At 38.0% G+C, this 21,653-nt stretch overlaps 1 protein-coding gene across 2 annotated transcripts; it reads right to left on the bottom strand.

The window, feature by feature from the left end:
* Positions 1-1,769: 1,769 nt before the first annotated feature.
* Positions 1,770-21,414, bottom strand: CTR9 (CTR9 homolog, Paf1/RNA polymerase II complex component). 2 transcript variants are annotated; one of them, XM_074842450.1, is made up of 25 exons: positions 21,270-21,414; positions 19,179-19,277; positions 18,378-18,617; positions 17,831-17,948; positions 17,100-17,189; positions 15,671-15,819; positions 14,484-14,591; positions 13,912-14,019; positions 13,564-13,800; positions 12,736-12,825; positions 12,505-12,633; positions 12,216-12,399; positions 11,097-11,185; positions 10,652-10,837; positions 10,384-10,471; positions 9,987-10,135; positions 7,917-8,033; positions 7,594-7,739; positions 6,006-6,077; positions 4,961-5,096; positions 4,311-4,457; positions 3,733-3,890; positions 3,362-3,458; positions 2,923-3,035; positions 1,770-2,661 (listed from the first exon to the last, which is right to left on the bottom strand). In XM_074842450.1, the coding sequence occupies exons 1-25, from the start codon at positions 21,312-21,314 to the stop codon at positions 2,253-2,255; spliced, it is 3,504 nt and encodes a 1,167-aa protein (XP_074698551.1). In that variant the 5' UTR covers positions 21,315-21,414; the 3' UTR covers positions 1,770-2,252. The 2 variants fall into 2 exon arrangements, with proteins under 2 accessions (XP_074698551.1, XP_074698552.1); XM_074842451.1 differs by lacking the exons at positions 15,671-15,819; positions 18,378-18,617; positions 19,179-19,277; positions 21,270-21,414 and having other exon boundaries at positions 17,831-17,944.
* Positions 21,415-21,653: the final 239 nt, after the last annotated feature.

Raw genomic sequence — 21,653 nt, 5'->3', positions numbered from 1 at the left:
TTATGTAACCTTAATCCTTCCATTAACCGTCCTAATCAAAGGGGAGGAAAAAGAAATGTTGACTCCTGGTTTTTTTTTTTCTTTTTCTCCTCCTTTTGCTCAGTAAAAGCAGGGTAACAGAAGCAAAAGCATCGCCTGCCCCTTTCCTTCCCTGCTGATTGGCCTCTTGTGTATCATGCATTTTGAACCCTTTCAAGTTATAACCTCTTCTTACAAGCCTCCTGACTGTGGAAATCTCAAAAAATCCACTTACTTTTCAGACAATAGATGTATGGAAACCCCTTTTATTTTACACTTACTGAAAATATTTCTCTCCAACTGGATGTTTGATCTGAAGACCCACTCAGCACTTTATCTAGAGCTAACTTTTACCTACAGAAAATATATTTTGCTACATACAGCACCATATCGAGACCTTCAGACCTTTTGTAAGAAAGATACCATTAATAACAAGAGAAGGCTATGACAGAAACATTTTTCTGCCTCCAATACATCTCCACTAAGATATAGTAAGTACTGTACATTTTCTTCTTCCTTCCTGTTGCTAAAAGCTGGTTACTCTCATACTTGACGTTGCTGGCAGTGCTCCATTTGTTTCACCTTGCATGTATTAGTTTTCTTTAGTTGCATTAATTTCCTCATACTACTTTATAGCTTCCTATGTGAAGCAGTGTGACATCAAGCGTACATACCTCATCTATCCACTGCTTGCTTGTGATTCTGAGAGATGTGAGAACCCAGGTCACGATTCTATCAACAGGAGAATCATTTCCTACAAGGGCCGCAAATTTTCCTCAAGTGTATGTTTTCAAAGCTACCTAGCTTTCAGCCTTGGACTGTCACAAATCTTCCACCTAAGTGACTATATCAACAAGAAGACTGAATTAAGATTCAGTTTTGCTCTAATCCAACAAGCATGACAGCTGTTCTTTAATCTGTTATCAAGCACGTAAGTTTTAGGTAAGACCACATATATAAACTTGATACCAAACTGACCACAAAGAGAGATATCTCAACTGTTCTACATTCTGTTTTGTCTGTTATGGTTACCAACAGCCCATAAACACATGAAAAACACATACACAATGAGAACAGCTAATGCTCACAGCAAACCAGAAATAGCAGCATGGGAAACTTAACTTTCAGTTTGTACTTGAAGTGAACTATCAGTAGTGACAATCCAGACCTTCTAAAAACAAAGCAACAGTCTATCAAAAACCACAGTAATACACTAACCAGATCTACATAATCTTCTCTTAGCAAATGCTTAACATCGGACTTAATGACCAATGAAAAAAAATTTAAAAACAATTTTGGGGGACTGGTGCAAAATATGACCTTTTTTTTTTCCAAAACTGCACGGAGAAATCAGATTCACTTTAGTCTAAAACACAGCAATTTTTCATTGTTGTTCCTGAACACATTATATGAACAAACTTAATTCCAAAAGCCACGTACTTAAGCTAAAATAATCCTAAGACTACATCCTCAAAACAGATTCTTTTGTCAAATTTAACATTTTCAGGGTTTCTGTTTATACCTTTTAAGAGGCAAATCACTCCAAGGAAATAAACAGGAAGTTTATTGTGACACTGGCAGCTTTACCCTTCTCAAGTAATACGTAGTTCTCAATTTCTTTTTTTACCTGCCAATTTAAGTATTTCACCTACATCTGCACTGTTACTTTATAAAATTTCTTTAATCTCTGCATCTTTTCACCTCATTTAACAAACAGAAGCAAAAGAACAAACTCTTGGAAACATAAGGAGTTGCATCATGAGAAATGTATTCTTTAATAGAAAGTAAGAAAAACCTCCCTACTGACCTTTTATTCAGAAGAATGAGGAAAAAGATAAATATCCACAGCTCTTTATTCCATTTGGTAAGATTTTAAGATCCACCTATGCATGTATAAGCACAGAACACACAGTTTTAGCCACACTGGAACCACCTAAACCAAGATTTTATGTTCCATAGTTTTTACATGCATTCCATCCTCGGTGTGCCGATTATAGTACAGTACTGTTCTTCATCTACAGCAGTTTCAATTTCAAAATAAACCATAAGCCAACCTAGAGAAACATCCATTAGTTGCTAATAGAAAGAATCACAGAAAGGTCTCACAGCAGTCTACTAAAACATTAAGGTTGGGTTTTTTTTAAATCACAGTTTTAAAATATAAAAATTGAATTTTCCCTATAACTGAAATATATTTACATGAACATTTTAAAAAGATGGTCTGTAACTTAGATCTAATCACTGTCATCTGAACCACCTTCAGACCCCTCATCATTCGATCCTTCTGGTTCAGATTCATTACCAGATCCTCTGCCAGAACCCTCGTTGTCAGATCCTCTCTCAGAATCTTTGTCTGAGTCAGCGCTGCGAGAAGCTGGGCGAGATTCATTTTCTGACCCACCAGAACGACTTCTCCCCGACTGTACAGACTCATTGTCAGACTGCTCTGAATCTGACCGCCTCCTTTTCCTAGCCGGCCTGTCACTGTCAGAATCTTCCTCAGATGGGTGGACACTGGACCTCCTCGGACTACCTGCCTCGCTACCAGATTTGTTTCTGTTGTCAGAATCGCTATCCGAAACAATGCGTTTACTGTGCTGCTGTTCCCCATCATCTGAATCACTGTTGCTATTCCTAGCGTGTCTGTAGGGAAGAGAAGAAAAAAACCCACCGTATTAAATGATGCTATCCTTAGCTTAAAAATAAAATGAAACACCAGGATTTGAGTAATGCTAGCATTATCAGAATGAGAACAAGTGGAATTAATATGCAACAGACAGTGATGTGAGTACAATGAAAGGTGTCTCATTATCTTTGCATTATCTCATTATTATTAACACTGCAGTTTCTCTTGAAAGCATGCATTGAAACTTCAGTACATACAAAGTTAATTACAATTCTTACCCGTCATCAGCAATTTTGAGTTTATCCTCATCAGAAGAATCATCACTTGATGAAATGATGGCTTTTGATTTGATCTTTCCTTTCATTGAAGGAGGCAGACGTTCTGGTTTGGGCTGTATAGAGGAAAAACAAAGGGTTGCTTGTTCATGTGGTTGGTTAATGCATGGAGCCCAAACACAGAAACATTCAGAAAACCAGACATGCTTTTAAAAAATGTTCCATTTACTATCACTTAATTCTAGATGGCTTCAGAAATATCCTTTTCATCCTTGAAGCAGCAATAGCAACAGGGGAGGGGGACAAAAGCTCGCTCAAAGGCAGTTTGCTGCAAGAAGTTTTGTTGTAATTTTCAACATTAATAAATCTCTCTTGACCAGAGCAATGCTGAACTCCAAACACATATTTAGAAAGTGATGCAGTTATTCAGGGTTTAACTTACAGCCTTCTTCTTCTCCGCTTTAGGTGGACGTCGCTTTTTAGGTCTTGGACCGTTTTCATGTTCTTCATCGTCACTCCCCTCATCCGCCTTCTGGGGTCTTAAACAGAAACATATTTTATATGATGTAAAGCATAACACTGCAAAAAAACATATTCAAAAAATACCAGTCTCAAGAAATGTCTGGTTTATCAAGTGTTACTCACTTCTTTTGCAGAGTGGCTGTTTCTTATAAGGTGCATGTATAAATAAAAATGAAGCATGTGACCTCTTGACAACGGTTCATTTTTTAAACCGTTATGAAAGACTGGATGAGAATATACTTAAAAGCCATACTATTTCTCAGGGAAGTCTAACATTAAAGTATCAGTTACCTCCTCCTCTTCTTCTTCTTTCTCTCACCCTCCTCTTCTTCCCCATCTTGTTCACTACCACTGCCCTTCCTCTTCTTTTTCTTTCTAGACACGGGCAGATCTTCATCACTGTCATCGTTGACAAACTCATCAAATTCCCCTGCTCCTTTTTTGGATCGCTATAATACATAAAAGCCCCACAATATAGCCTATTATTCACCTTCCAGTTAAAAAGGTACCAGAAAATAAGTCAAAATAGAAACTCTATCATCTCAAAACATTTTTGAAGATAGGAAAATACAGACCTTCTTCTGCCAACTTTCCCATAATCTCTAGATAGATACAATTTTGAAACTGATTCCAATTTTGCACATAATAAAATAATCTCCTTCTGTTGTTTTAGCAATTGAACAGATTTTGGTGATGCCACCATGCTTGGAACTTTTAAGTATTTACTCCCAATTTTTACATTTTAGTACTAAAACTGTGCAATTTCACTTAGTGGAGCCTAGAAGCTTGAAATTAAAAGCTTGCTACTGGAAGAGACCATACATCAAAAGGGGATAATGAAGGACATTAAAAAAAAAAATTTGTTCTACCCTGCCTCCGCCACCACCACGTTTTTTCTCCTTTGATCCTTCTACTTCACCAGTGAACATCAGAATATTCTTGGTTTTCTCCACATATTGAGCTCTTTGTTCTAGAAGTTTCTTCTGTTCTTCTTTTTCTCTTAGGCGCTTCTCTTCCTGAAACAGAGAGAAAACTAACTATTGAATTTGTGGTGATTATAATTGCAGGCGTCTAAATTATTTGCTGACAAGAAACTGAAAAACTGATTTTTAACAGTCTATGTCACAGCAGAAGGTCCACATGGCAAAAAACCAAAAATGTTTTCTACAAGCCTATGCTAGAGTAGGGAAAAGTCTGAAAGAACTGTTGCACCAAGTGCTTCCTCATCCAGCCTGTCAGTACAGAAATTTCATGGCAGACCTTCTGGGGCACCAATTTTATTTCATTATAGAAATAAAAATTTATTTCTGAGGCTATGGGGAAGAAAGAGTGATTATCACCTATTCACTATAACATTTTCTGCTAGCACTTACCATAACTACAAAAAATAGCTACCAGACATCTTATCAGTACCACCAGGTACCACCACAGAGCAACAAGAGTATATATACTGTTGACAAGCATACTTTTCAAAAATGAAGTATGCGTTTTTAAAAAAAAGTAGTATACAGAATGAAACCTGTTCTTTAAGTAGTTTTTGGCGAAGCAGCTCCTTTTCTTGCTCTTGCTTTGCACGCAGCTCCCTCTCTTCTTCATCCTGCTTGCGTGCCCGAGCCACGTGGTACTGGGCTTGACTCAGTAAGTCAGAGCATTGCCTGTAACATGCAATGTTTTCAAGTAAAGGAAGGTGGCAGACACATACTACGAGAAGAAACAGTTTTATGAAGGGCACGCATCACACTATGTTCATATCACCGACAAAGAAAACAGACCTACTTGAAAATAGCAAAATAGAAGAGTAGTACAGACTTTTGAGTAAACTAAAGCACAAGTAAGCTAGGAGCTTTCAATACCCCCTTAGCTCATGTTATAGTGACATCTCTTTTAATATTAAGATTAAAATTTTCTTCTCTGTACAAAGTGCTTTATTTAAGATGTACAGCACATGATGGCCAACAGGTGTTATTTGTATACAGCTATGAAAATCTTAGAAGAATATACAACAAATGGAACACAGGGCATACTGAGTGAAAACCCAAGAAATAAGCTTACAGGAAACGATTTCAATAGGCTTGTGTATAAGCTCATTACCATGAGCAAAAAGTTAAAGCAGACTAGACTCTGCAAAACAAGTTTTTCATGATTTAATAACTGACCAGTGCTATTCACCCATGAACTACCTCAAAAAATCTCCATGAAAGCAAACTTATTGTTAGATTATTGTGTTTAAAGTCGAAACAGTGAGAGCTATAGATGTTTAAATAAATGTCACTTCACTCTCAGTGATGGAAAATTTGCCATGAAAACAGCTAAAGCTTTGCAGGCTCCAGTTAATAGCAGACACCACACATTGAGTTTTAGACTGCACAAAAGTGTTAGAAAGCAAAGACAGGAAAAGAATGAAACAGTAGCAGGGAGTAATCCTTCACTTGTATTTCTACTGTTGTAAGACACTGTCAGTTTAAATTCTGGAACCCAGTTTTAGTAAGAAAAACAAGACAAAAATATTCCACTTGGTCTCTAGTGAAGGATTTGTTTGTGGTTTTGGTTGGTTGGTTTTTTACCTGGCTTCTGTAGCAGCAAGTGCCAAGTCAAATCTCATCTTATCACCTACTTTACTCAAGTAACTAAAGTACCTGGAAGAAAAAACAACAAAACTAAGCAAATATGGCATTACTTATATATTTATTGTAATTTTGCCTTAAACCAAAGCATTTAATCCTGAATTACAATCTTATCAAACTCAACAGATGAGTAAATCTCACCAATTTTCTCTGTGTGCAGCCCCTTTTAATACAACAGTATAAACGTACATTCAGAGTTCTCCAAATTTAAAACATTCTAAAACCACTCTAGAGCAGAACAAAACCCCTGAAAGATTCTAAAGAGAGTTGTAAGATTTCATTTACTGCTTCTAGCAATAAGTACATTGCTGATGCCAGCAGATTTATTCCTTATATGTCACAGCTTAATTGCTTGAATCCAGCATAAGAAAAAGAAGGAACACTTATTTTTTAAAAGTCCTTCCAGAACACCCTCCTTAAACCTGGCCCTCATAAATACAACAAACCTTCAAGTAGATGGCTAAGCTGTGATGATCAGTGTCTTGAAAACAGTTTCTTCAATGAATTTAAAGAAAACAACTTCCTGACTTTCAAGTTTGCCAGTTTCTTCCCATATTCCATTAGACACATTTTAAATGAAGTGCTTTTGTGCTAGACTGAACTCAAGTTCTTGTGCATATGAAGAAAATAATTCCTTGCTGAGTTTTAGATTATGGAAAATATTTTCCAAAGTGATAGACATCTGAAAAATAAAGGTTTTCAAGCAACTTCCTCAAAACAGTAACAACAATGGAATTCTAATGGAATTTAAGTTAGAATTTGTGTCTGAATGTTTAGTTTGCATTATGTAAAGCACTAGAATTGTGAAGTGCTTGCTTGTATGAAAGGCTTGCTTTAGTTGCCAAAATTACTGAAAGGCAACATCTATCCTCAACATAACAGCAGAGCCAGGAACGCATAAAGCAAGCACCAGATACACCAGCAATATCTAGGAGCAGAATAAGTGGTTGAAAAAGATGGTTACAGCTGGATCAGATTAATCACACTGTTTTCTGCCCAGATTTTTTTTTCTTTTAAAAAGAGAACTAAAAGATCCCAAACACACTGAAACTCCTTCTGTTCCTCAGACATGAAAATACTTAGGCTTTATTTGCCAATAGGAGGGCAAAATTAGTTTTCAAGAACCACCAGTCATTAACTAGGCTTATATAATATAAATAGATTTGCTTTTGAGCCTTATAGGCTGTTTTGAAAGAAATCATCAAAAAAAGTATTAAGTAGGTGGAATAATTTTCAACTCTTTTTCCAACTGTGCTTTTCCAGGAAGAAGCGCATCTTCATCATAGTAATACAAAACCCTTTGGGAAACATATTGGCCACCTGGCCAAACAAAACTAGCTCTCAAGCAAGTTTGAATACATTGTTTTGTCAGGCTCAATCTCTGTTTTCCTACTACAAACTCTAGAACTACATACAGTGCTTCACAGGAGATGATTGCTTGTCTAACCAGATTTGTGACCTATACTGCAAATTTACCACAAGGGAACAACAAAATAGATTATAATGATTAGAAACAAACCATCTTTACCTGTGGGCTAGCTCCAGTTCTTTCACAGCATTAAGAACCTCCTTTAGATTGCTTTTTTCATCTTTCAGGACAGAGGTAGCTAGTCTTTGTAGCACTAAAGCCACATTAAACATAAGGACTGTATCACTTGGCGCTACGTGCCTGGCCTGTAAATAAAAAGCATGTTGTGAAGATGTGCTACAATGTGATACAGGGGTATACTGAAGTGACATACAGAGAGTAAGCACCATTATTTCAATCCAAGACTACTGAATTTAGAGACACAAACATGCATCAACTCACAGTAATTTCACTCTGTGATATATAATGTTTTATATTCGTACCTTTAACAAAGTTTGTTTGCATTCCTGTAATTTCCCACATTTGAAGAGCGCCCGGGCCAAATATAGTAATACTTCAGTATTTTGATGCTTATAGAACTTTCTGAGGCAGTTTTCATACTGAAATGGGGGGGGGGGGGGGGGGGGGGGGGAATCAAAATAAGAGGTGACAATCGTTACTTATTTAACCTAACTCCAGCAAATGTTTCTATTCCTAAAAAGCATTACTGCTAATATGCCTTTTGTTTTTTAAAGTGTGCCATGCTACACAGATGCCTCCTTTTCATTGATCAGAAAAGTCTTTCTGCTGTTCTGTAGCAAGTACCCAATTTTCCTGGAAACTGACAGCAGTCCAGAAGGCTCTCTAGGTCTTAAAATACAATAGAATAGTTACAATAGGTGGTACGTGCAAAGTAAGTCCAACAAATATGACTTATTTGAAGTGCACTCAATTATTCTCTGCTGTATGGTGTGAAATCTATTTTCTTTATTCATACAAGATATTTTACGAATTGAAACATATTTAATGTAGTAATTCCATATATCTGATGCAATTAATTAAGAAAAATCCACACCTTTCAGATAACTCAGCAACATATTTGCTTTGTCCACCTAGCTGAATAACTTGGCATGCCAAGGGCTATCTAGTTGTTCTGAAGTGTAAAGGAAGACTTGTTACTATAGGTTTTGTGGGTCTAGAATCAAAGCTTCAGTTAAGAAACTTGTATCCTTTTCAGTAACAAGCACCTTCTGTTTAACATACTCTTTTCTCAAGGAATCATTCACTCTTTCTAAACCTCCAAATAGTAAGAAATACAAAGTCATTTTTATTTCCAGCTCAAATACAGGAACTGCCCTAACTATAATGCTTGAAGTCACTACTCTTGGATCACACTGTTGTGAGTGCCCAATTTTCACTCATCTTTAGAGTCAAAGTTTTTGTATTTAGCTTATATCTGCCTCGGATTTGTATGCTTTATGGTAGAGAACTCACTAGAATAATTGTTGTGGCTATAGTAAGCTAGACTACTCAATTCAATTCATCTCCCTTTGAGTCCAATATCATGTATCACAGACTGTGGCTTGTACTGACTGCATAGCACAACCCAGGGAACAATAAAACACCTCAGTAAATAAACACATTTCTACTAACAGCTTTAATTAAATATATTAGCAAATGAGTACAACATTTTTCTGACAAATCAAAAGGTGAAAACGATACCCAGTTTCCCACTGTAATTCAAACACAACAGAATGAATCTGATTGTGTTACTAAAGCTTTTTAACACTAGTTCACTGGAGGATAGGGACTACTGAGGTCTTGATCAGACAAGAAAGGCCCCGTATCTCTTCCTTATGACCATCACAAAAAGCTTCAAGATTGCTTTAAGTATTTCTGAGCCTCAATGTGGACCCACTCTCAATGAAAGGATTTTGTTCTTAGCTTCTGTCCTGTTCAGCACACGCTTTTTTTTTTAGCTTACTTGTATGCTTTTGATCAACTAATTGAGGGAATTCAGGTAGAATAGGTTGATATTTGAAAGTTAGCTTGCTTGAGCAGGTTGAACCAGATGACCTCAACCAATTTCTTCCAACATGAATTACCTTGTGATATTAACTTTGGTGAAAGAAATCATGGCACAGACAGCTCCGATTATTACTTATGCAATCATTTGTAAAAAAAAAAAAATAGGAACTGTTGCTATTAAAAAAATCCCAGCAACAAATTGCATTTACTTACTTCAGTAACATCTGAATGTAAATCACAAAAAGTTAAGTACACTGACTGAAACCTCTCTCACTAAAAATTAATTCTGAGACCAAAATTCTAACCCAATTACGTTTTAACTCTGCTAACAAAAAAAAAGTGTACAAATGGTAGTTGCTTTGTTACCCCTTACCCACCTTTGGCAGTTTGATTTTAAATCTAGACTTGACAGCTAACAGCATGCTAGAAATAAACCTAACTTGTTAAAATATTATTCAGAAACTTTCGCAGCTGCTATGACAACAGAGAAACACCCAGAAGTCATCTAACCCAACATATTATGTAGTTCAATTTAGAGATGTTACCATCTGCACAGCACTGATGTACTGTTTCTGTTCTACGTAGATATGTGCCAAATTCAGCCACACATCACTGATATCTGCTGTTGCCTCTCTCACTTGGGCAAAAACATCACGAGCTTCACGGAAATATCCTTTATGTGCCAAGACAGCTCCTAAGGGGAGAATAATATTTACAGCGTAAGCTTCCAGGTTCGTGTACTATGTACTCTTACCAAAGAAAACAAAATATTGCCTGAATGAAGTTCCCCATTAAAAACTAAGTGACATAGTTGCACATGAAAGCTATTCTATCCTGTGCTCCACTACATAGCATTCAGGCCCTACAAAAACAATTCTATACTAAAGCATGAAACGTAAGAATATCATCACCTCTGAAGGAAAATTAGAGTCTAATATTCACCTATGCCATTAGCAGCATACAAATTCTTTGAATCATTTCTGAGTACTTGCTTGTAGATCGCTAATGCACGGTCTTGATGACGCTTCTCCTGCAGAATGAAGTACCTCAATTGAGCACTCATTTCTATAATGGGGTATTAAAAGATCTACCCAGAAGTTTTACAGACTATAAGATGCCAAATAGGCATCAAGGAAAGGCTCTGAGAAGCTAAGAATGTACAAAAGTTAAATAAATAAAACCACACACAGGGCAGACAGGCGCCCATTACCTTTTCTCTGTCTCTTGTAGGTTGATGTAGCGTCTGTAACCAGACGTTGCCAAGAGCCAGCATGGAGTAAGTGTCATTTTGTGTGGAGGGCTGTTTCAATATCCTTTCAAATTTCTTCTGTCCTGGACCCCATTCTTGCTTAGCCAAATGAAGATTGCCAATCAGAGACCAAGCATCCGGATGGTCCTAAATAAAAATTCACTGTAACTTGCAAAAGCATCATTTTCCCTTGCAAAGTTACTTTTTCAAGCATAAAATGCTATTTTTCTTAAATAGAATTCCATATTTAAAAAAAGAACAACAAAACACACAGACAGCAGATTACAGTAGTTTTTTCTTCTTCCCCTAGTTTATGTGAACAAAGTAAAAACGCAACAAAAGGAAAACAAAATTTTAAGGTAGTATTTCAAGTGTTTTAACTTTAAACACTTAAAGGGTTACAAACCTGATTTATCTGAAGTGCTTCTTTAAACCAATCAGAAGCCTCATAAAAATTTCCTTTATCCCTAGCCATAGCTCCCAAGCGCAAGTAGCCTAAAAATAAAAATGGAAAAAAAAAAATTAAAAAAAAAAAAAATCAGGAAACAGGTTAAAGTTATCTCAAACAAAGAAAATATTGGCCATGCATGAATTTCAAAAGCAACCTTTTCTTGGTCTGCCAAGGACAGCAAACATTGAGACACCTTTCATACCCTATTCAAAATGAGACACACCACGTGAAGAGGAACGTCCATCCACAATGGTGATACAGAAATTGCAGATTTCTAACAGTTAACGTAATGTGAATGTTTCTCATTAGTTTCGTAAGTTAAAGACAATTGAGAAACCCCAAAGAAAGAAGGATACATCAGTTACATAACTCTCTCCCTTCCCTTTAAACAGCTCTCCCATCTCCACAGTCTTTAGGAAGAGTATCAGTTAGCAGGCGACAACAGAAAACAAACAGGGAAAAGGCTGTAGGTTAGGCTGGGGCATGCTGTGTGCTGCAGCTTGCTGAGCAAGGGCTACCACCTTGCCTTTGCAGCAAATATCACAGGTCAGCTACTTGAGGGCAAGAGGAAAAGCAGAGTAAGGAAAAAAACCAGGATGTGCCATAGAAGCTGTGCTAACACCCTGAACAGCTCTTCTTCCCGGGAGGAAGGCCAAGGTCCAAGATAAAATGATTCTCCCAAAGGGTCTCTATTTCCACCCAGACAGGCAGAGTTGCAAAGCCTGGGTGTATCAAGTGGATGGCCTTGATTGCACCCGAGGGCTGAGGTACTAAGGCTTTGTTAGGGGTGGGGTGCAAGAAAGCAAAGGCATGCAAGTCTAGATAAGCTAATTTTGCTAGATTTTTGGAGTACAGTATGATTTACCAATAATTAGAAGGCTTAAAGCTGGATATTAGACTATAAGGATGATGCAGGCCTTAAAAAAAAGGTAGGGAAATAGCATGTAGGTAAGCCCCAAAACTACTCTGAAAAGAAGCAAAGACAGATATAAGGAGACCAGAAGACACTGTAAATGGGAAGATTTTTGGTATTATAAGGAGGACTGTGAAACTGAAATACCAAATGTTTCTTACAATCAACGTAATTAGGATGTTCTCTTAAAATGTTTTTATACAGTTTTTCCGCTTCATGAAATTCACACATCGCCTCATATAGTCTGGCAAGGTTATAGGACGTTGTTACAGAGATAGCGTTGTAATAATGCTCATCATGTTCAGCTTCTGCTTTTGCACGATCCAGTGATGCCAAAAAATATTTCTAAAGTATAAAAAGAAAAAAAGGAATAAAGCACTCCAGAATATTCTTAAAGGAAAACTTCTGGGTGATCAAGAAACTCAGTTCAAACTTTGAGCAATTACATACCTTTGCTTCTCCTAGGTTTCCCAGCCTGAAGTGCAGAGCACCCACATTATTCAAAATCTCTGGTGGGACATCAGCCTGTACTTTCTCTTGCAGAATGCGTGTGGCTGTACCATAGGCTGACAGTGCACCCTTTACAAAGGAAGAGAAAGTGGTGAAAGAAATAAGAGAATGAGCTCTATGTGCTCTTATGAGAGGCACGCAGATAATTCGCCAGGTGTGTATTGATAATACCTGTATATCAGTCTGTTCTAGAATTTGGGCTAGCTCAATCCATGCCTCTACATCATCAGGATATTGTTCTGTGACTTTCTTTAGATGTCCCTGAAAAACAGCAAAAAATAATTATACCTCTTTGGAGACACACAAACTGTTTAAAAAAATATACATACAATCAAAAGAAAGAGTGAAGGTATTAACCTTAACACCAGAAAGATAAACCGCACTGCAAAAGAAAACATCTTAAACATCTGCACAATTTTGTCACAAAAAAATTGCATTAGTTTCCTTCTTTCATTACTGTATTTTTCTGTAGAACATAACACCTGCTTAAAGTCTTAGAGAAGCAGAAACTATTACACCAACATGAGAAGCAAGAAAAATGTCTAACATTTTTTGTATTTAGTTACCCAACATTACGTTAAAACACACTTTCATTTAAAAATCCTTCCAGAGAAGCTAAGACAAGTGTTTTATGAAACTCACTAGCTAATTTGCTGTCTTCAGGAAAACATTAGCTAACTTACCATCTTCAGAGAATTATAGCATATATGGGAGGAATTCTGCCCTTTTCATAGTACCAAATATAAACGTGAGGCTGGGGCTCCTCTAAATTCCTGCACTTGCTTTAGCCAGAGCCCCATAGGAGTCTCAGTTCTGTTGAGAAGCTGTGACTCTCCACAGTTCAGAGGATCTCTCATGATAGCCAATATTAAATATTCTATACCTACAGCCAAGTAACCCTGAGTTTTATGCAACTTAAGGTACAGTCTGATTTCAAGTCTGATTTTTAAGTTCTACTCATGCATGTAAAAGCATGATGCTGGCAGAAGCAAAACTCACCTTTGCAATATCCCGTTTCTCCTGGTCTTCTGAAGCCGCATAAAGAGATCCAAGGATTTTCATAGTCTCGTAATTGTTAGGATAGGCTTTCAAAACTTTTTCAAAGCATTGTGACGCATTCTCTTTGTCCCCTCGATAAATGTACATTTGACCCAATCCAAAAAATGGAAGTACAAAGGAAGATGAGGCAAACTGAGTGGCCTGGTAATAATACTGGAAAGCTTGATCATAATCTTCCTAATGAAAAAGAAGTAATCAAAGAACAGGTAGTGTTTTCACAGGTAAGCTTTATATGAACTTTTATAAGACAGATTTTTAAGTGTAATCTCAATTTGAAAATTGTCCTACCTGTACATGAAAAGACCTAGCCAGCTGATAACAACTCTCTGCCTGCATTGCTTCGACTTCTGTATTATGGAAAGCATGAAGAGCCAGGTGTTGTACTTTACCATAGTCCTGAAAAAAAGGAACTTAAATGAAATTTGAAAGTCTTCATTTTATTTACAGTGCAGTGATTTATTATTTAAACAAGGATAGCTGGAAAATACAAGAAAGCTTTAGCCATAGCACTGACTAAATTAATAACAGATTTAATTTTACTGGTTACTGTTCTTTTCTCTATTTCATATTTTAAAGCATGGAAGAGAAAACACAAGCAAACAAAAAACAACACAAAAAACCACAAACCAAAAATCCTTCAGGACACAAAGGTGACCTTGACTTAAGAAGTAAGCATACCTTTTCTTTTCTTGAAAAAAGTTTACACAAAATTTAAGTCAAAACCTTTACACTTGTCCACCTAGATTAACAGTTCCATATTAGGCACCACTTAGCCTGATGAAATGAGACTGAATCTAAAACTAGAGTCCTTGTTCAGAAGTTATCAAGTATTTAACTGTAAAATTCCACAGACCTCTTACCTTCTTGAAGAAGAAATGATTAGCCAAGTGATTCAACACCATTGGATTACTGGGATCAATTGTGTAAGCCCTAGAGAGGAGTTGAACACCATTCTTGATGGAATCCGCCTACATGAAACATTGAAAGGTATCAGCACCATCTCAACAGCTGTATCTTACAACATCTTCAAAACTATTTTTTTTTCCTGTGACATAGGAAACCAAGTACTTTTCAGACATTCTGTGCTAACAAAAGATCTTTCTAGGGAGCTACGTGTTCTACAGACGGCCTAACACTAAATGTTAGCAACATACAATTATGTAACTTTTTTTTTTTTTTTAAAAAAAACACTTAAAGATCCTATCCTCCACTAATAACTTCCTTAGCATGGATTAACCACCTCAGATCTTACAATCCCGATTAAGCTATATGAGCATATGTATTTTTCTAGTGATAACATCTAGAGAGGTAGGGTCACCACTTTATTGTAGTTTCATCAGCCTGGTTAAAATTTGTTCTTGCCTACTCTTTGGTTTATCACATGGCATCCATGCCAAGGCAGCTAAAATACAACTTTTACACTTGTTTGAAAGGTTATGTTCCTTAAAGCTCAGGAATAATCTCCCGAGGCTACATCTTTTACCTTGACTTTCCTGTTAGCATGATGCTCTTTCCACAAAAATTCCTGATGATCTAGTAGAAAGCTGCCGTTGCAAGTGAGGTCTTTAAGTATTTGAGGACTTTTAGAGCATCTCAAGTACAAACTGATTTAGTTACCCTTCAGAGTCAGAAATGACTAAGCAAGGCTGGCTATTATACATATTATAACTATCGCTCATTAAATAAGATTTTTAAATCGGCACTTTTGGGTTTTTTAAGCAATTTGACATGCATTCACACATCTCCCCATGGATTTTTATTATTTTACATAAAATAGTTGATCTAGCATTGTTTTTCTGTACTCACCACCTCCATAAGCAACAGAGTTAAAGATTTTTAGCAACAGAAGAATAAGTTATTCAGAATGTGCTGCTCACATCACAAGTACATATCTATAACATCATTCAGTAGTGACATAGACTTAAAGTCATTTAACCACAAAGGTTATTACACCTTTTAAAAACTGGACTACCTTTCAAAGGATAAAAAGTTTGCTTTTTCAGATAAGAAGTAAACTGAGTACAAATCCTTGTGAAGACAGACCCACCTCTTTATTATTGAGTTCCAGAACAGCCAGTCCAACCAAAGCCCCTACGCATTTTGAATTTAGCTCCAGAGCCCTGCTGAATGCTAAACGAGCTTTTTCCAACTTGTTCAGTTTCACGAAGCAGTGGCCCATTCCTAATCGAACCTCAGCTAGAGAACAAGATGACATGATTCAAAATCCCCAAATTTCAAATTTATGACCTTTTTTACATTCTGGACACCAATTAAAATTTTTAATATTTCTTTAACACCTGTAAAGCCATCTAACGATTTATTGTTTTTAAAGGCAGCTTCCCACGCTTGGCAGCAAAACTAACTTCAACAGATTAGTAAGACTTTAATTCTTCATACATCCCAGAACATGGGTCTATGTTTCCAAAAGACTCTGATACTGAACAAATAAAAAGTTACTTTTATGGAAATGTATTAAAAAAATAATAAAGGCATTAACAAATTGCCAGATGAAAGGACTGGAAATTTCTTAGGCAGAGTAAGTTCACCTGAGACTAGTAGGCCTTCAGAAAACACAGACAAATAAAGAAGTTAGCTAGACATTTCTCCTCCAATGGTCAACTGATTCACTACTAACAAAATGCTGTTTATCATCGTCTAACTTTCATGATCATGTACAGATGAACTAATAGAGAAAATTCACATCATATTGCCCTTTCAGACTGCCTGTAAACTAGGAATACAGAGACATTTACATACAGCAATTTCAAATCTGAGTTTGTGTGAAAAAGGGGAGTGAAAGATGTTTGTTTAAGAGTAAGGCTTGCATTTTTAATCCACTTCTGCAGCAATGATTCTTACACTAAACCAGACTACAGAACATACATCAACTTCATAATAAATTCTTTTTCAGATAGGTTATGGCCAAGTATATCACATCTCTCAAGAGACTTTAAGAGTGTTTATGATCCTAATGCAAATCCCCTGAACTAATATCTCTAAACAGTGTTATCAAGAGCTTTCCCAGATTTTCGCAGTAAGAAAATCACGCAACACCAGCAAAACTAGTATCATGTGCTACAGATAGAATTTTACTTTTCATGTTTTGTTTCATTATTGATGCTACTAAAGCTAATAATCATTTTCTTAACCCTTATTCCAAGAGCTCAGAGATGGGTTCTGCAACAGTTCCCTCCCCATACAATTTTAACTTCTCTTACATGCAACTTATTTACTAATCGCTCTTTAAAAGGTAATAATTAGAAAAAATGAAAAGTATTTTCCTAAACACAATTCCCTTCTCTAACAATTAAGGAACACTTCAAGTCAACAAACACCTGAACTCCTCTATAATGAGGGTTGGGGTTTTTTTGACAGATACAGATCACAAAAAAGCCCTTTGATATTTGAATTAGGAAGACTTGAGTTATCTTGCAAGCACAGCAAATACTTCCACTAGCAAATACTTTCTGTCTTACCTGGGCAACCTGGATTGGTACGCAATGCTTTCTTGTAGTAGGCAAGGGCTCCTCTGTAATCTTTCTTGTTGAAAGAAATGCATGCTTTACCTGTTATAACATACCAGTTACAAATAAATCAGAAATATAAACAAAGTAGTTATAAATCAGAAGCTCATAAGTATTATTCTGTGCTGTGCTAATTTTCAAAAGTTACAGTTAAAAACTAACAGAAAATTCAGACAGCTACAACTTATTACCTTTGATGGTGCCAAGCGTACGAAAAAAATCAAACATGGGAAGATTAAAGTTACATTTTCATGGTTTTTGGCAGAAACTTAAAATTCTTTCCTGGTCCAGTGGAAAGACACTTACTAAGACTAGATTAATTAGCAAACAGATTAAAATACAAGTGTTACAGCCCACTGACCCCTCACTACTGGTATCTTCACCTTTGACAGAGTATACAGCTTCCTTGGCATCATCAGGGATATGTAAGTAGTTGGACTGGATATATGCCCACAGCTCTCAGAAGATGCTAGCTAGCATTATACATTTTCCTAGCTCTTCCACCTATGTATACTTCCCAAGTTTAAAATCATTTCTGTCATGTATTTCTCATCAAAAGCGCACACTTCTTGATCACATTCCTTCTCTCTACTCGCATATGCACCCTCTTCTTAAGCACATAATTCATTCCAAAACTCAACTGGAGAGACCAGGTTTTTACAAAAATACCCATAAATTCATACCGAGAAGGGCAGGAATATTATTTGGAGACTGGTTGAGCACAAAGTGGAATTGTGCATCAGCTTGGTCCATCTTATCACCTTCAAGCAGACAAAAGCAGGCTCTTCCCAACAAGTGATTCTAGATAAGGGAAAAAAAATTGCAATACATTTATTGTTGTAAAACATGAAGATTAGACTAAGAGAAAGATTAACTCGCTATGCGATACTGCTTTCTATAATTAATTTCTCTTACATTAGGAAGAAAAATAAACCAAAAAGGGTCTTTTCCATCTACTTCTAAAGTTCACATATTATCAAGCAAAGAGCAACAACCAATCCTTCCTTCCCAACCCTCAAGTTGACTGACATAGTTCTATCCAGCGTCCCAAGCTAGAGGTAATTATTCCTGGTGGCACCCACACACATTTCAGGTACTTACAAGTTCTGCTTATATGTGCTACACTTACAGACTTTAAAGCCTGAGCAGTTTCTATCTTCCCTTTAGCATTTTCTTTAAAACCACTAAATAATTTACGCATATGGATTTTTACCCAGATTTTGGTCTTACCTGATCATACATGATAATTTTGTCAGCCATAGTATACAGCAAGGTAGCCTGTGTAATGAGCTCCTTCTTGTTATCTTTGTTCTTCTCCTTCCGAGCCTGCTGTACATAGTACGCTGCCAGAGTATCCAGACATGTCATCTGATCTTTCTCATGGTCTCTATAGTCCAAGTTACCATCTATGCGTGCAGCTTCCAACAGCTTCACAAAGTCTTCTGTTTTCCCTTGTTTGTAGTATTCCAGCTACAAGACATACAGGTTTAACAGATGATGCTAACCCAGTGAGTATGTAACATCTCAAGTTGATGCTTTAGGTGTCACACAGAGTCTTTCCCAGAATGTAGGGATAAATCAGACATACATGTAGGGAGAATCAAAGGCATTCCAATACGTCCAAGTATTTTTCTGTCACCACCCCAACACTGAGACAGAAGTCTTAGAGAGATTTCTAAGTGAAGAATCAATTGTTTTTCCTCTGAACTACTTTGACTTTTTGCACATTGCACCATACTTTCCATGCACTTTTTTATGAAGTGCATAAACAAAGGCACAAACCAGGACAAGTATGGATCAAAAAAAACCAACTTCAAAAGCAGGCCTCAAGCAGCATTGTTTCATGAAAAAAAGATGAAATTAAAATCGTAATATGCATATGTTAAATCAGAAATATCTGGCCCATAATCAGTGACCAAATAACCCTCTTCAGAATTCAGCTATCCCTGTCATAAAAGTAAGGGAGTGGAAAGTATTATTTGATTATCTTAAAATATAATATTTAAATATACAGTTTGTATATATACTAACCGCTAAGGCAATCCATATGTGCAGTTGAGTGTGTTCCTGTTTCAGTATACTTATAACTTCATCACCCTCAGGTAACTGATCGAAGTCAAGCTCAATAACCTGGAACCAAACAATACACATTTTCTTTTCACAAAGCATTAATGATGTTATTTATCACTGAGCTCAAAGGAAGCTGGACATTTCAAAGCACAAAACAGAAATAACTATTTGTGTTTAAACATGGTTACGGACAAAGGAAGTGATAATGTACTGTATTGTGAACAAGACAAAAGTGATGGCCTCTCATAAATATCAGAGAAAAGACAGCCCAATGTTTGGGATACTAGTCAGGGAAAATAAGCAGAGATGGTAACTCAACTTCTTTCACCATAGATTTCAGGCTCAGAATTTTTAAAGTTCAGCTAATAACCAACGTAACTCCACACTGTTGAACTTCAAAAAGTTTTCCTACAGGTAAATACAAAGTTCTAGGATACAGTCAAAATCTTCCAAGTAATCAGGTGTTGGAGAATCAATACCTAGGTTTTATCTCAGAGCCCTGAAATGTTGTAAAGTCATCTTTACGCCCAAGAAAATTAAGGGATTATTGAAGTGGCAAACATTATAAAGAACAGACTAAATCTCTGAATATTAACAACCATAGTCATCATGAGCAAATGACATCAACAACGCTTCACCATGCGAGCATTATTTCGCAAGTATGATTTTCCCATGTTGACCTACTCTTCTGATATGGAAAATGAGGAAAAAGGAACAGATACTCCCAAGGTGGGATGTTTGGCAACAGAATTTAACTGTCTGTTAGTTCACTTGCTACTCAGTCATGCTGCCTTTAACATTAGTCATCTACGTTACCATTTACTTTACAGCAAGTAAGAGGTGTAGTTGTAGTACCCAGGCTTCTACCCTGATTACCAGTGCAGGAACTCTTTCTCTGAAGACTGGATTAGAGCAGTCCAGTTTATAAGGGTTTATAGTTCTAACTGTTCAAAATTTGAGAGTACCAACAAAAATATTTCTGTTACTACTGTCATTTTCAGTTTGTCTTGCACAGTACCTCCTGTTTGACAGATAATGCGGTTTTTAAATTTGGGCAACCCTCATCTACAAGCTAAAATAGTTATTAACAAGAAATAGATGTTGCCAGCACAGCAAATAAATATGGAAGTAAAAAAGGGCAGCAAAAAAAAGCCTGTATTTTATAGCAGCCTTTAGTGATTAATTCAAAACTTCAGGATCCATGTAGTCCTAGCCATAACATTTGTTAGACTATGGATAGATACGTTCACAAAAAGCATTCTTCAGCCCGTAAGCAGTATGTGTCAATACCCTATTTAGCTATAGTGTTTAGTATCTGCTATGGAATGATTTAACTTCAAACTTGATAAAACCCTGCAAAGTTCTAAATACTTCTCTTACATCTTTTAACCTTGGTTCATGGCAGTCTACCTTAAATAAAGTTAAATTAATTTCTAAACTCACATTCCAAGACCTTTACAGAGTGGACCAACTGCCCTACCTGTACCTATATGCCAATTTAGGGACATGCATGCTGTTTACAAATCAATGCAGCCAGGAAAATCAGCGTCCAACAAACTAAAGAGAGAATTTAGCTGGACGCCACCATAAACAAGCACAAACTAAAGATCAGATACTGTTCCTAGCAGGGTCTTCCCTCCTGAGGGGTGGCTGTGCTGGATGCACCTATAGCGGGAGGAGGGGCTGCCCCTTCCTGAGAGACGCGTGGTACCCAAGGCCCCGGACAGCCCGCCCGCCTCTTCCAAGGGCTCTCCCTCGCCAGCAAGACACCAGGCAGGGACAGGGTGTTACGGCTAGCACAGGGCAGGCGCCGTTCACCGAGCGGCACCGGCGAAGGCAGGTTTGGGTTTCTTTCCGCAAAACGATACGCCGGTGTCCCTAGCAACCTGCTCCGCTCAGGGAAGGGAGCGACACTCCCCCTAAGCCCAGGACAAAACTCCGAGAGGAAGCGACGAACGCCCGCGCCCCGGCACGCACCCCAGAGCGCCCTCCTTCCTCCCCCGCCCCAGGACCAGGCCGCACCGCGCCGCCCCCTCCCAGCCCCCAACTCGCCTCATCGGTGTCCCGGAGAGGGATCTCAATAGACCCCCGCGACATGATGGCGACGCGGCTGCCCGCCGAGCTGCCGCCGAGCCACCCGCCCGCAGCCGCCCGTCCCGCGCGCACTTCCCCTCGCAGCCCGCCTGACCCGGACGTGCTCGGCCAGGGGGCGGGGGGGGCGGGCCGGCTCCCGCCACGAGCCAATCCCAGCGGCGCGCGAGCCTCGCGCCGCCTCGCGCCCCTGCGTGAGAAGGAGGGAGCGCTCTGAGGCCGGACGCGCGCGCGCGCGCCCCTGTTGCTGCGGCAACGGCGGCCTCGCGCGCGCCCCTCAGCGAGCGGCGCGGCCCCGGCGGGCGCCGCCCTGGCGGGCCGGGCCCCGGGAGCCGCCAGCCCCGG

This window comes from Strix aluco, chromosome 16 (assembly GCF_031877795.1).
Source record: "Strix aluco isolate bStrAlu1 chromosome 16, bStrAlu1.hap1, whole genome shotgun sequence".
NCBI lineage: Eukaryota > Metazoa > Chordata > Aves > Strigiformes > Strigidae > Strix > Strix aluco.
The sequence above is the reverse complement of the archived record's forward strand: the minus strand, read 5'-3'. Positions and strand labels throughout refer to the sequence as shown.